Source organism: Gopherus evgoodei, chromosome 3 (assembly GCF_007399415.2).
Source record: "Gopherus evgoodei ecotype Sinaloan lineage chromosome 3, rGopEvg1_v1.p, whole genome shotgun sequence".
In the NCBI taxonomy this organism is placed as follows: Eukaryota; Metazoa; Chordata; order Testudines; family Testudinidae; genus Gopherus; species Gopherus evgoodei.
Genome location: NC_044324.1, coordinates 97,735,389 through 97,749,623, shown reverse-complemented (window position 1 = coordinate 97,749,623; position 14,235 = coordinate 97,735,389). Strand labels below are relative to the sequence as shown.

Genomic DNA, 14,235 nt, shown 5'->3' with positions numbered 1-14,235 from the left:
GAGGGACTAGGCCTGAAGGCCACGCCCCACCACCCAGGTCGAAAATCAATGCCCGAAGGCTTCAGCCCTGGGCAGTGGCGCTCAGGTTACAGGCTCCCCGCCCCTCTTCCCGTCTAGGGCTGAACTCTTTGGCTTTACTACACCCGTCCTGGGGGCGGCCCCGCTTCACCCCATCCCAACCCAGGGACTGTGTTTTGGTGCCAGCCCAGCTCTCAGGGGGCGGCTCTGCTTGCCAGGGCAGGGAGCTGGACCGCAGCCCGTGTAGCGCCTTGTGCCAGCAGTTCCGTCTAGTGGGGCCCCTGCACCCCGAGGGGTGGCTGGGGCGCCGGGCGCGGAGCTCTGAGTGCAGCGGGAGCTGGTGTCCCCCGGGGCTGGAGGGTCAGACGGGGGCAGCCTGCGGGTGCTGCTTAGCCCCCTCCCGAACCCCGCAACCCCCTGGAGCACGCGACGGGATTCAGCCCGATAGTAGGCGGGGGTGGGGGGAGTGGCACTTCGCGCATGCGCCAGAGCAGAAGCTGCCCTCACTGTGGGGAGGGGGAGAGCGCACGTCGCCCGCTACCTCGCGCAGGCTGGCGGGCTGTACCACTGTGTAACGCGGAGAGTGGAGTCCCATACCCATTGCTTTGTAACGGGGGCGCCTTCCATCGCCTCCCGCTCGGCCCGGGTGGGGGGGGTCTCTCTGCGCGACTTCGCGGCCAGCGCTGCAGGGCGGCGGGCGAACCGAGCGAGGGACATGGGGCGGGGGGACGCGCACCAACCTTCTCCCCCCGGCTCGGCTGCAGAGTGGGCGCGTCCCCCTTCCCCGCTGTTGATGGTCGGGTCGGTGCGTTGCTGCTACCGCTGCCCCCGGCGTCGCGAGTTCACGCTCGCCCAGCTCGGCCTCCCGGCGGCCCCATGGCGTACAGTCAGGGCGGCGGCAAGAAGAAAGTCTGTTATTACTATGACGGTGAGCGGCGGGGCCGGGGGGCCGCTGGTTCCCGGGTTCCCCGTCTCGATCGCAGCCCCCCGGGAGCTCTCCCGCCTCCCCCCCCCCGCGCGGCCCGGCCCCCTGCCCGCCCCGGCGCGGGGTGTCTGGTTCCAGGCACGGCGGGTGGTGGCTCCGCCGAGGGACGGCGGCTGCGGGCTGTTGGGGCCGATCGCAGCCCCCATTATCAAGGCGATGCTCTCCCCGCCTGGTGTGGCGGCTGGGGAGCTGCCCGCTGGCGGCCTCCGTGTCTCCTACGGAGAAGCGGGTGGCTGGGGGCGCTGAACCGCAGCGGCTGCCCCTTGTGTTGTGGCAGCCTCCCGGCCGGGGAAAAACACAATTGCGCGCACGGCTGTTTGTTGAATGTGTCTGCACGTCTGGGCTCGGGGTGCTCCCTTGCTCATCGATTCCGCAAACTACGTCTTGTGACTGATCTGACCAATAATACATAGCTAAGCCATGTTTGAAATGTGGGTTGCTTTGCATTGAGTTTCATGTATTTGCAGCACACCGTAAGGTGGAAACCTCTCTGTCTCCCACCCCCCAAAAATCCCCACTCTGCACAGAGCAGGAAAGTTCCCTTTGCTCGCTGATTTTTTGCTCACAGCGTTAGGCTAAAGTTACTGATCAGATTACTTGCTTGTGGCTACATTTCTGCATAAATAAAGATGTATGGGGTAAGTTTTACTCTTGACAGTTGGGAATGGGTGGCATGGATGGGGAATTTTGGTGTTTGAGGTAGCAAAGAAAGGTGATGAGATTGCTTTGCATTACAGACATTGTCATAATTTGGGATATGGAGAGCAGTGTCTCCAGCCTAGGTGCTGCTGTTGTGGTAGATCAGGTTGGTCAGAAATCCCAGACCTGAAGAAGAGCGCTATGTGGCACAAAACCTCTCTTTCACCATTAAAAGTTGGTCCAACAAAAGAGATTTCCTCACCTACCTTGTCTATTCAGAAAAATGGCAGATTTGTTGGGGCCTAGTCAGGGTTTCTAACATGCTGCCAAGTCAGGCAGAGTTGTGTGGTTGCCGCCCCCTTCTCTTTGTCCTTCACTCTGCTTCTTTGTTCAGCATAAGGGGGAAAGGAGGCCCCTATTAAGGAGCATTTTGCTGAAACTGGGATCTGACTTTTCTCTAGTACAAGAGTAGGCACTGTTAGTCTTGCTCAAGGGAAGATTGCATTGATATTTGTTTATATTTGCCTGTCTTGCAATTAAAAATGTAGGTACACAGTTGTGCCAATGTATCATAAAAAACAAAGGCTATTTGATAAATATAGGTACTGTTTCATTAGAGTGCAATACTCTGGCGTTTTAATAGTAGCATAAGAATTGTAAGTATCATTGCTTGTATCCCTACACAGCTGAAGAACAACATGGGGCAGGGGGGAGAAAAAAGCACAGGGTTAAGGAACAGTTCTGTGTTGGCAGGGTGACGAACTAGTGATCAAATTCACCACCACCACCACCTCAGATTTCCATGAAGATGGATGTTCCTGTGGTCAGTTGGAGACGCAGTATTTTCCTCCATGACTGGTCAGACTCCTAATTTTTTAGCATTTTTCTGGCTCTGTCAGAGTATCTTTCCCATTGTTTACTGTGATCATCAATATTCCTGGTATTCTTCTGGCTTAGAACCTTTCAGAAGACTTTATTCAATGTTGGTTTCATGTTTAAAAAAAAAAAAGTGCCAAAGTCAATGGTTATTTTTGACTTTCTTTCCAAATGTAATAAGTCAAAACTGCACACTTAGAAAAACTAATTCTCGTACCTCTGGGAAAAGTTCCTAATTCACTTACAGTTCATTCAGCATTTCTTCTAATTTCTATGCTGTGTTGTACCTACAGAGGTTTGTAAATATTCCTCCTACTGTATGTAATGGGAAAAGGGCTCGCAACCTTAAATGATATAAAAGTTGTAATATGAAAATACTACAACAGATAGGGAAGTACATCTGTGGGTGGATGCAAACGTACACGTAACTGACAACATCAAACTGGAGTTCATTCAAGATTTCTTCCCAGTTCATTGTGTCAAAGATTTTTGTATAGAAACATGGCTCCTTCATTTAAGTTTTGCTTCTGATTTTCACTTTGTTTCTCTGAAAATGTGTAAAAGTCAAGAAGTGTACACTAAAAATTAAGGTATAAAAAAAGCACTGTCATTCAATCTAGTGTATTTTAAGATGTAATCTAGTACCTTCCCTGCTTTGTAATAATTTTAGTATGGCTATTGGCAGAGAAAAGTTACTATTTCAAATCAACATTTCACTTTGAAAATCTGCTTATTATATGAATTGAAATTAACGTTTGCCTGTCTTATCGATAGTTTTGGTACCTTTTAAGTCTCATTAGTATGGCAAAACTCAGCAATGGGAGAACTAGCTTGATTTTACTCCAGCTTATGCTTGTAACAGAGTGGTTAACTAAGGGTATGTCTACATCTACAATTTTGCAGCGCTGGTTGTTACAGCTGTATTAGTACAGCTGTATAGGGCCAGCGCTGCAGAGTGGCCACACTTACAGCAACCAGCGCTGCAAGTGGTGTTAGATGTGGCCACGCTGCAGCGCTGTTGCACACCGCGGGGCTGGATACCTGCTTGGAGGGGGGGTCGGGGAATGCCAGAGCACACCGCGGGGAAGGAGACCTGCTTGGAGGGGGGGTCGGGGAACGCCAGAGCACACCGCGGGGAAGGAGACCTGCTTGGGGGGGGGGGGTCGGGGAACGCCAGAGCACACCGCGGGGAAGGAGACCTGCTTGGAGGGCAGTGGAGTTTGCTTAATTACCAGAGAGGCTTCCTCAGGTATGCTGGGATACCTGCTTATTCCATGGAGGTCAACAAAAACGCTGGTGAGTGTCTACACCTGATGACCAGCGCTGGTGATCCAGCGCTGGATCCTCTACACCCGAGGCACGACCGGGTGTACGGCCAGCGCTGCAAACAGGGAGTTGCAGCGCTGGTAATGCCCTGCAGGTGTGTACACATCCTAAGTTGCAGCGCTGTAACCCCCTCACCAGCGCTGCAACTTTGTAGTGTAGACAAGGCCAGAGTCCATGTTGCAGAATTTTTATTGCTGGTGGTGATGTGTTGAGCTAGAAAGAAACCTAGTTTGACTTTTAAATTGTAGGCCAACTGCAGCGAAGGGACCATTATTTTACTTGAACTGATGCTATTTTTAGAGTAAATTCATTCTAGTGCCAGCCTTCAGAATTGGCTTTAAGGATATGTTCACACTGCATTATAAACTCAAGTCTATGGGACCTGTTCTTGTTCAATGTTCCTAAGCCTGTGTTTAAGCATATACATTGTATTGTAAACTTGGCCTGACAGTTGCTGGACCTGGATCTCACAGCCATGCTAACGTGTCCATGCTGCCTCATGCAGATCTTCAGACTTGGTTTTTTGGGTTCAGCTGCATCCACAGTGCAAATACGGTGAGACTTGGGCTCTGACTCACTCCAGCATAGTCCTGAGTGCTTGCTGACCTGAGTCAGACTAATTTGTGTGTGGAGGGCTCAAACTTGAATCAGAGCCTGGGCATAGTGTGTGATGTAGACAATATAGTATATTAAAATGGTATTTTGTTGTTTTACAAGTGTCTCTTAGGTCCTTATTCAGGTTGACTAGAACAGTGCTTAGATACAATGAACTATTAAAGTGGTTAAGCACAGTTTTGTAGAACCATACTGTACAGTTTTCTAACAATACTGTAACTAGCACAGTTGCAGCTGATGAGTAGATTCATAGAATCCAAGGTAAGAGGGGACCATGGTGATCATGCAGTCTGACCTGCATAATCCAGATCCTAGAACTTCCCCAAAATAATTCCTAGAGCATAGTTTAGAAAAACATCCAGTCTTGATTTAAAATTGCCAGTGATGAAGAATTTCCTGTGATCCTTGGTAAACTGTCCCAGTGGTTAATTACCCTTACTGTTAAAAATTCACATCTTATTTTCTTTTTTAATTTGTCTAGCTTCAACTTCCAGCCATTGGATCTTGTTATGCTAAAGGGCTCTTCAATCTAGTAACAATATATTTGTTCCCCGTGTAGGTACCTATAGACTACAATGAAGTCACTCTTTAAGCTTCTCTTTTTAACCTAAATAAATTGAGCTCATTGAGTCTCTTACTGTAGGTATGATATGTTTTCTAGTCCTATGATTCTTTGGCTCTTCTCTGAACCCTTTCCAATTTATTAACATCCTTCCTGAAATGTAGATATCAGAACTGGATGTAGTACTCCAGCAGCTGTTACACCAGTGCCATGTAGAAGAGTAAGGCCATGGCTACACTGGTGCTTTACAGTGCTGCAACTTTCACGCTCAGCGGTGTGAAAAAAACACACCCCTGAGCGCTGCAAGATACAGTGCTGTAAAGCCTCAGTGTAAACAGTGCCGCAGCGCTGGGAGCGCGGTGCCAGCGCTGCAAGCTACACCCGTAGAGGATGTGGAGTGGCGCTGCGACCACACTCGAAACTTCAAAGCACTGCCGTGGCAGCGCTTTGAAGTGCAAGTGTACTGTAACCATACCCTAAAATAACCTCTTTAATCCTACTTGTGTTAGCCTTTTTGGCCACAGCATTGCATTGGGAGGGCACATTCAGCTGATTATTTCCAAAAAATTTTGAGTCACTGCTTCCCAGAATAGAGTCCCCCATCTTGTACACTCTCGGGAACAAGGATTGTATCCCATACTTAGATTTAGATTTACATTTAGCCATATTAAAACATACATTGTTGGCTTTCCTCTCAGTTTACCAAGCAATCCGATCACTCTGTGTCAGTGACCTGTCCTGTTTACTATTTACCACTCCCCCAATTCTTTTGTCAGCTTCAAACTTTATCAGAGATGATTTTGTTTTCTTCCAGGTCATTGATGTATTGTAGGCAAACATATAACAAGTATTTTTAGATTCTTTCTTGCGTAATTTAATATGGATGTTTAAAAGAGGTCCCTTCTGCACTGATATTGTAGAGATCTAGGCTGGAATATGTTCCATGTAGGCAAGACTAAACCTGTTTGAATTGTGGGCAGGGCACTACTGTGCTCAAATGCTGTTTAAACACAAGAACATTTGTAAAGTAAATCAGCCACAATTCAGCATGTTATATGCATATGTAAAGTATTCTAAAACTGAAAACTATTTCATGCATGTTTCCAAATCCTGTGCCTAATAGCCTGGAAACTCGTACATCAGCCTTCGTGCTGTGTTCCTAAAATGGTACTAAGCTGGTCTTTGATTGTAGTTGTGACTATGCTGGCAAGTTTAAGACATGCTAAGAAAAATCTTTGGACACACAACTAATAGAAAAGACTGAAGTGACCATGCAGATCCCAGGATTGGCTGACTGCCTTTCCAAATATTGCACAATGAATTTATCCACTGCTTTCTAGATACATTTGTAATTACATTAGTAGAAACCATAGAATTTTCACATTGAATTGAATGTGTGGGAGTAAATTATCACTTGGAAAAAACAGAATCGAAATAATTACAGTTACTTCAAGTGTAATGGATTGGAAATATGTTACGGTAATGTAGTGGCCACATTTTTATTTCAGTAGAGCAGACGTGTATTGCCTTATGTCTTGTGCATACATAACTTTTTTTATATGTAGCTTAATTTACAAAATGTGGTATACTCTTTGGCTCTGATCCTATTAGTGTAAGACTGACTTCTTAATTGTACTTGTACTGAACTGACTTGAGAAACTTTGTTACTGCTATAAAAATGCTTACTAAAGATGCAGCCTATTGAAGTGTTCTGCAGCACTTGGCTGCTTTGTAAGCTTGCTTGTAGCTACTGAATACGCAAGCTACTTTTTTTTTTTTAAGCTTGATTTTTTTTTTTTTATAGTTCACGATAGTAGATCCCATTGAATGGGGAACTGTGGGTATTTAGTACCTACCGCAAAAGAGTTAATCTGGAAAAGCCCCCCCAAACCTGTGCACACCTGTTAGTTCTTGCTAACTGTTCTTTTAAATTCAGGACCATATCTACTCCAAAGAGTGTTGTAGTAGGCAAGTATAGTATGCAGTTTAAAGTAAATACTTCAGAGTTCAGAATGTGGCATGGTAACTTTGTAAATTTGAAATATTTTAATTTCAGTTAATGCTGAGACACAAACTGGGAGAAGCAAAAAAAAAAAAGTTGCTATGACATCTAGTCTCCATTGGTATTCCATTTTTATAGCATAACATGAGGACAATGCAGGGGCAGAAAACAAACCTTATTTTTGAATTTCTATTTGGTTTGTCGCAGTTTTTGCTTAGAACTCCTCTTGTGCATGACAGTGTCACACTGTTAATGCAGTTATTTGTGACTGACAAGCATATAATTGATATCGACCGGACTTGGAAGCAATTTCTCTATATCTTTCTTTGCTGAAATGCTCTTGTGACAATCTGGTAGATTTCCCCTTTGAGCCCATTATTCCTTGTCCCAGAAATTGCTATCTTATTTTTTGTCTATTCTCTCATTTTACTGTCTCTGTAATTTTTTTCACTTACATATTTTTCTCCTCTTGATTTTTCTTACTCTCTTTCCTTCTGCTCTATAGTTTTCTCCAGCTTACCAGAGACTCACCTAACTGGCAAAAATCAGATGTGCATAATTCACCAGAGTAGTTGTGATAGAATATGTGGTCTTAGGATAGTCATCAAGTTGTGTACATTTACAGCAGTGTGTAGAGTACAGATACTTTTACGCCCAGCTATGATGGGTATAAATAGCAATGAAGATTGCGCAGCATGGCTTAGATGAGTAAAATGCCCTGCACACCTAAATGCTAAGGTAAATACCTTACACTCTCTCTACACACCTAAGCAGTGGCTCCTATTTCTACACTTGCTATTTTCAGCAGTATAGTGTCCTGCTACCTGCCCCTGCTAAGAAGTTCCTTGCTGCTCTGGAGCCTTTCCACACTGCCAGCCACCTTTCTACAATCTTTTGCCGCCACCGGTAGCCACGCTTGTCACTTGAAATGTGTAAATGCAGCTGACTTACTGCAGGCATGAAGATACACATGTAATGCCTGTGCTCTAGATCAGTGGTTCTCAAAGCTGGTCCACCGCTTGTTCAGGGAAAGCCCCTGGAGGGTAGGGCTGGTTTGTTTACCTGCTGTGTCCGCAGATTCGGCTAATTGCGGCTCCCACTGGCCGCAGTTCGCCACTCCCGGCCAATGCAGGCTGCGGGAAGGGCGGCCAGCACATCCCTCGACCCTACTGCTTCCCACAGCCCCCATTGGCCTGGAACGGTGAACTGCAGTCAGTTGGAGCGGCGATCGGCCAAACCTGTGGACATGGCAGGTAAACAAACTGGCCTGGCCCACCAGGGGCTTTTCCTGAACAAGTGATGGACCGGCTTTGAGAACCACTGCTCTAGATGCTACCGTAAATGTAGACAAGGCCTCAGGTATTTGTCCCCTTAAAGTTTCTAATGCTGTTCTTTTACCTCTAAAAGGAAAATGCCATTATATTCCTATTAGCCAAGCATGCAAACTGCTTATATTTCACATCTAGGTGCTTAAACTGACTTTGTAAAATTTATAATAAAATATTTTCCTGGAAAGGAGGACTTCCTTGCAAATTAAAGTAAAGGTTGATAAATGTGATGAATACATCTATGGAGGAAACCAGGACAAGTTTTTAAAATGAAAATTTATATACTTATCTTGACTAAGTTTCATGAAGGGTGACGTGATTGAAAAGATGTTTCTGCTTGCCATGTTGTGCATTTCTGAAATATCCCAGGTTTCTTAAATACATCCTTCTCAGAAAGACTTGCACACTGAAAATATATTTAAAAGTTGTTTCTGTAACAGAGGCTTTAAATAAAAAAAATTAGGTGGACTGAGAAGAAATACTTAATTTTACTCATTGACCTGGAATGCTGCTTTTAATTCTGTTAGCCTCTTTATCCATTAACCTTTTGAGAGGAAAAAAATCAATAATACGGTTTCTATTTCAAACACTACCCTAGTTACTAATCCCAGAAATGTTGTTTTTAAGTTGGAAGATTGGTAGGAAATGTAAACTCTTTTTATTAAGCATAAATAACATTCCAAAATGCATTTTTTAACACCTGGAGAAAATATACTATTCAAAGGCTTTATTGTGCAATAATTTGGCTCCTTAAATGCCAGACTGTATTTCTGGCCCAAAGCCTTATGATTTAGTGGCTCAACAGTAGTTTCATAAAACTAAATGCTTACCTGCTTGGGTCTTCCACCTATAATTTCAGCAGCATATACGAGTCTGTCTCATCTTATGCTGGGTTACGTTCTGCAGTCAGCGCGTAAAGCAAAAATCGCGTATAGTCAAAATTATATTGAGTGTAATGGATTGTATTGCTCTGGAGGATGCTTGCCTGATTACCAAATATGGTAACATTTGGTAAGGTGTGTTAGACAGCAACATGTTGCTGGAGTTGGCTAAAGTATCTTATAACCCAGTTAAGTTTCAGGTCTGGATATGATTGCAGTGGTGGTTGATTTCTTACCAGTGGAATTTTTTTTATTAAGATATTGCATTGTTATTGGTAGACTTTGACATTGATTATGATGGACTGTTTAGTTGTAGGACCTAGTATAAGTGGAATGGTTTGCTTTAAGGTGATTGTATTCAGTCTTCTCAGACAACCTATAGGGTTGTGATGTGCAGCTATTTATTTTCCCTTGGGCTCTTGCTAGTGTAATCCTCTGGTACATGGTTATGTCATCAATATGGTAGTAACACACTTAGACAGTTCACCTAGCCATCTCAATAGCTGCTAACTTGTCTGTATGTACCTCAAGACATACTGTGGCATGTAGAGTACAGACACTGCACGCCCAGTTAGTTAATATATAAATATCAGTTTAGACAGCAAGTACTGTGATCTCCATACTTGAACCCTATGGTGTATATCCAACACGACTCTACAGGCACAAATAGCTTCTCCCATGTCTATGCTGCTATTTTAGCAGTGTAGTGTTCCTCTGCCTCCCCATGGGCCTTTCCTTATTGTAGTGAAAGACTTCATTGAGCTGCCAGAGTCTTTCCCCGCTGCCTCTAAGCTGCTGGAGCCTTTCACTGCCATGTTTAAATATGTGTATCCTAAACACCACCACAAGTGTTGCCAAGGTTATAGTTCCCTCTTCATCAGGCCCACAGTAGATTCCTGTTCACTTAATGTATGCCTACATTGCAATAAAAAACCTGTAACATCGAGTCTCAGAGCTGGGGTCAACTGATTCAGGCTCATGGGACCATAAAATTGCTGTGTAGCTGTTAGACTCAGGCTGGAGCGTGAGCTTTGGGACCCTTCCCTCTTTCAAGATCTCAGATCCCGGGCTCCTGCCTAAGCCTGAACATCTACGCTGCGGTTTTATAACCCTGTAGTCAAAGCCTGTGAGCCCACGTCAGCTGACGCAGGCTAGCCATGGCCATTCTGCCAGTCTTTCACAGTTGTGTAGATGTACCCTTACAGGTTGATCCAACTCCAGCAGAAGTCGGTGAATCTTTCTGTTGATTTCAGGGTGTTGGATTGGGTCTTAATATTAAAATATTAGGACTTGAGCAAAAACAACCTGGGTCAAGCTATATCAGAATAAAACAGAGATGATGCACTTTTTTCAGGGTAGATAAATTTGGCTCATTAAAATGCTTGTGTCTGCTCAAGTTAGTTTAATTTGAGGTTTTTACTCTGTTCATCTCTCATGAACACCAAGACAGCAATGCCAGTTTGATACTGTCATAAACAGATAGCTAAGGGTTAATGTCTCTTACCTATAAAAGGGTTAACAAACAGTGACCTGAAACACCTGACTAGAGGACCAATCAAGAGACAAAATACTTTCAAAACTGGGTGGAGGGAAGTTTGGGTGTGAGTTCTTTGTCTTGGTTCGGTGGCCCTCTTGGCTCTGAGAGTGATCTCTCTATCTCCAGGCTTTCTAATCTTCTGTTTCCAAGTTGTAAGTGCAAGTATAGTAAGACAATAGGTTTATATTGTTTTTTTGTATTTACATGTGTGTAGTTGCTGGAATGTTTTTAAATTGTATTCTTTTTGGATAAGGCTGTTTATTCATTTTTTCTTTTAAGCAATTGACCCTGTATATTGTCACCTTGATACAGAGACCATTTTTCTGTCTTTTTATATAAAGCCTTCTTTTGAAGACCAGTTTGGTTTTTATTTTCCCCCTTGTTGAGGCTCGAGGGAATTGAGTCTGTACTTAACAGGAATACAGAAGGGGGGGGGAAGGATGGAATCCCTTTGTTTAGATTCACGGAGCTTGAATCTGTATATCTCTCCAGGAACCCAGGGAGGGAACACCTGGAGGGGAGGAAGGGGAAGGGAAATGGTTTATTCCCCTTTGTTGTGAGACTCAAGGAATCTGAGTCTTGGGGTCCCCCAGGGAAGGTTTTGGGGAGACCAGAGTGAGCCAGACACTGGAATTTTCTGGCTGGTGGCAGCGATATCAGATCCAAGCTGGTAATTAAGTTTGGAGGTTTCATGCTAGCTTCTCATGTTCTGAACTCTAAGGTTCAGATCTGAGTAGGAAAGTTATGACAGGAATCATTTTCAGGAAATTGTACCTATCTCCAATACTGACCTAGCCACAATGATATCTGAGTTTGTCACTATCAGCTATGGGGATGTTCTTTACCTGGGGGCTGGCTGGGAGCCATTGGAGGACTGACCTGGCACAGAATATGTGTGCCTCCTCCTCAGTGGAATAGTCTGAGCTGGTTATTTTGGCACTCCATAGTTGCAGTGGCTCTTCTCTTTGGTAAAATTCGAAGTCTTGGCTGTCATCTTGTAAGCAATATGTGGTTTATAATGCAGTTATGTCAAAGATTATAATTTTCTCTATGCCCTGCCATGGTCTCTAGTCTGCAAGTGCACAAATTGTTTTTTTAGTAATTGACAATCTGGTGCCATTGGAAGCAAGCCATTCTCCACTGTGGATTGTTATTGCTTTTGCAGTTGCTTGCACTGGCTACTTTCTAAGGTTCACAACTGGCAAAAGTTGCACAAAAGACAAGCCAGCTGTTTTTCAGGTTAAGAGTAAATAGTTTTCTACCCAGTCTTCACGTACCCCTGCCAAAAAAAATGCCTGTGGATCCATCAAATAGGTTTCTTGTCCCTGATAATGAAGTAGCATACCTTTTTTGTGCTAAATGCCAAAATAGAACTAAAAATACACATAAGAGTGCTTACTATAACCATTAAATTTAAATTTTCATTAGTCAGTGGTCTTAAAATGGTTGAGGGAGTCGGGTCCACAGTACAGAAAGTTTTGAGAGGGGAAACAGGTCCATGGGGTTCTTTCTTACTAAGTGACCTGTGAAATGTGAAAGTGGGAAAATTATTGATCTTAACTTCTGTCCAGTGTTAGTCTGTTATGCAGTAAGAACTAAGGCGGTGACCTTCATATAAGAGAATTATCTATATAGATCCTAAAGAACTAAAGAAATTATCTAACTTTTCTTTGTCCATGTAAGCCGGTCGTGTCGGGGCTCGTCCCTCTCAGGCGCGGCGGGGAGCCAGGGCGCCTCCTTATGCACTGCAGTCAGGGTAGGCTTAGCCCCTCGGCAGGTGTTGAGCGGGGTACAAGGTCTGTAAACAAGGTAGAGCCCCGGCCCTCTAGCCGGGGTTGGGGCTCTCAAAGTAGATAAGCCCCAGCCCTTGGACAGGGCGGGCAGTAATAGGTCAGGCTCAGGCCTCTAGCAGGGGCTGAGCAAACACAGTATCAGCCCAGGCCCTTGGACAGGGCGGGCAGTAATAGGTCAGGCTCAGGCCTCTAGCAGGGGCTGAGCAAACACAGTATCAGCCCAGGCCCTTGGCTCGGGCGGGGCACCAAACACAAGTCTAATTAGCTCTGGCCCTTTGGGTCAGGGCAGAGCAGTGGCAAAGTCAAAGGGGCCCAGCCCTTGGTTCGAGCGGGGCACCAAACACAAGTCTAATTAGCTCTGGCCCTTTGGGTCAGGGCAGAGCAGTGGCAATAGGCGGGAAGAGGGGGAGTCTGCCACCCGGTTACGGGTGGCAGGGGGAACGCAGGCCCTCTCACTCCACTGCATTCCAGCCCGGGGCCCTAGCAGCGGTCAAGACCTGCTGCGGTCAGTGGGGATCCTGGCCGCAACACACTGACATGGGTTCGGGCTCTTCTGGAGCCAAACCAGGGTCGGCTATCCCCGGGCTACTTCCAACCTCCCCCTCTCTGGGTACCTGTTCCTTGCCAGCGTCGTCTGGTGGGTCCCAGACCATGGGTTCCTCCGGGTACCGGTCGTGGGGAAGCTCAGGCCACTCCTCGGGGTATCGGGCACACGGCAGGTCAGGCCGACGTTCCTCCGGGTACCAGGTCTGAGGCAGGTCCAGCCAGCGCTCCTCTGGGTAGTGGGCGCGGGGCAGGTCCAGCCAGCGCTCCTCTGGGTAGTGGGCGCGGGGCAGGTCCAGCCAGCGCTCCTCTGGGTAGTGGGCGCGGGGCAGGTCCAGCCAGCGTTCCTCTGGGTAATGGGCACGGGGCAGGTCCGGCCCGGCGGGAGCCCAGGCCCCAGCATCTGTCCTCTCCGACAGCCTGCACCCAACTGAGCGCTGGGGCCGGGCTTTTATACTTCCTGTCCCTCCCCTGGACTTCTGGGGGGCGGGGACAGGCCGTGCTGACTCCGCCCACTGAGGCACCTGCTCTGGCTCGTCCCGCTCAGGCGCGGCGAGGAGCCAGGGTGCCTCCTTACACACACCCCCCCTCAAGGCTGGCTCCCGGGCGACGGGGCCAGGCTCGTCCATGCCCCCCAGGCAGGAAAGGAAGTCCGCGTTGGCGTGGTCCTTCCCTGCCCTGTGGCAGATGGTGAAGGCGTAGGGCTGCATGGCTAAGTACCACCGTTGAAGCCGTGCGTTGTGGTCTTTCATGGAGCAAAGCCATTAGAGGGCAGAGTGGTCAGTGACCAAAGTGAACAGGGCCCCAAGGAGGTAGTAACGCAGAGCGTCGCAGGCCCATTTCGCCGCGAGGACCTCCTTTTCGACGACTGCGTAGTTTTGTTCTCTGGGGAACAGCTTCCGGCTGATGTACAGAACCGGATGCTCCTCCCCATCCACCTCCTGTGAGAGGACAGCCCCGAGCCCGACTTCCGACGCATCTGTTTGTAGGACGAATGGTTGCTGGAAGTCCGGGCTAAACAAGACTGGCTTGCTGCAGAGGCTTGCCTTAAGTGCCTGGAAAGCCTCGTCACACTCGGAGGTCCAGCGTACGTTTCGCGGGCTGTCCTTAGTGAGGAGCCCTGTCAAGGG

At 46.7% G+C, this 14,235-nt stretch overlaps 1 protein-coding gene across 1 annotated transcript in view; it reads left to right on the top strand.

Annotated features, from left to right (window-relative positions):
* The first annotated feature begins 795 nt into the window (after positions 1 to 795).
* Positions 796 to 14,235, top strand: part of HDAC2 (histone deacetylase 2) — a 52,053-nt gene continuing 38,613 nt past the window's right edge. The window contains exon 1 of the mRNA XM_030556154.1: positions 796 to 946. Within this exon, the coding sequence (XP_030412014.1) occupies positions 895 to 946 (52 nt within the window). The 5' untranslated portion in view covers positions 796 to 894. The remainder of the gene's footprint in view (positions 947 to 14,235) is intronic.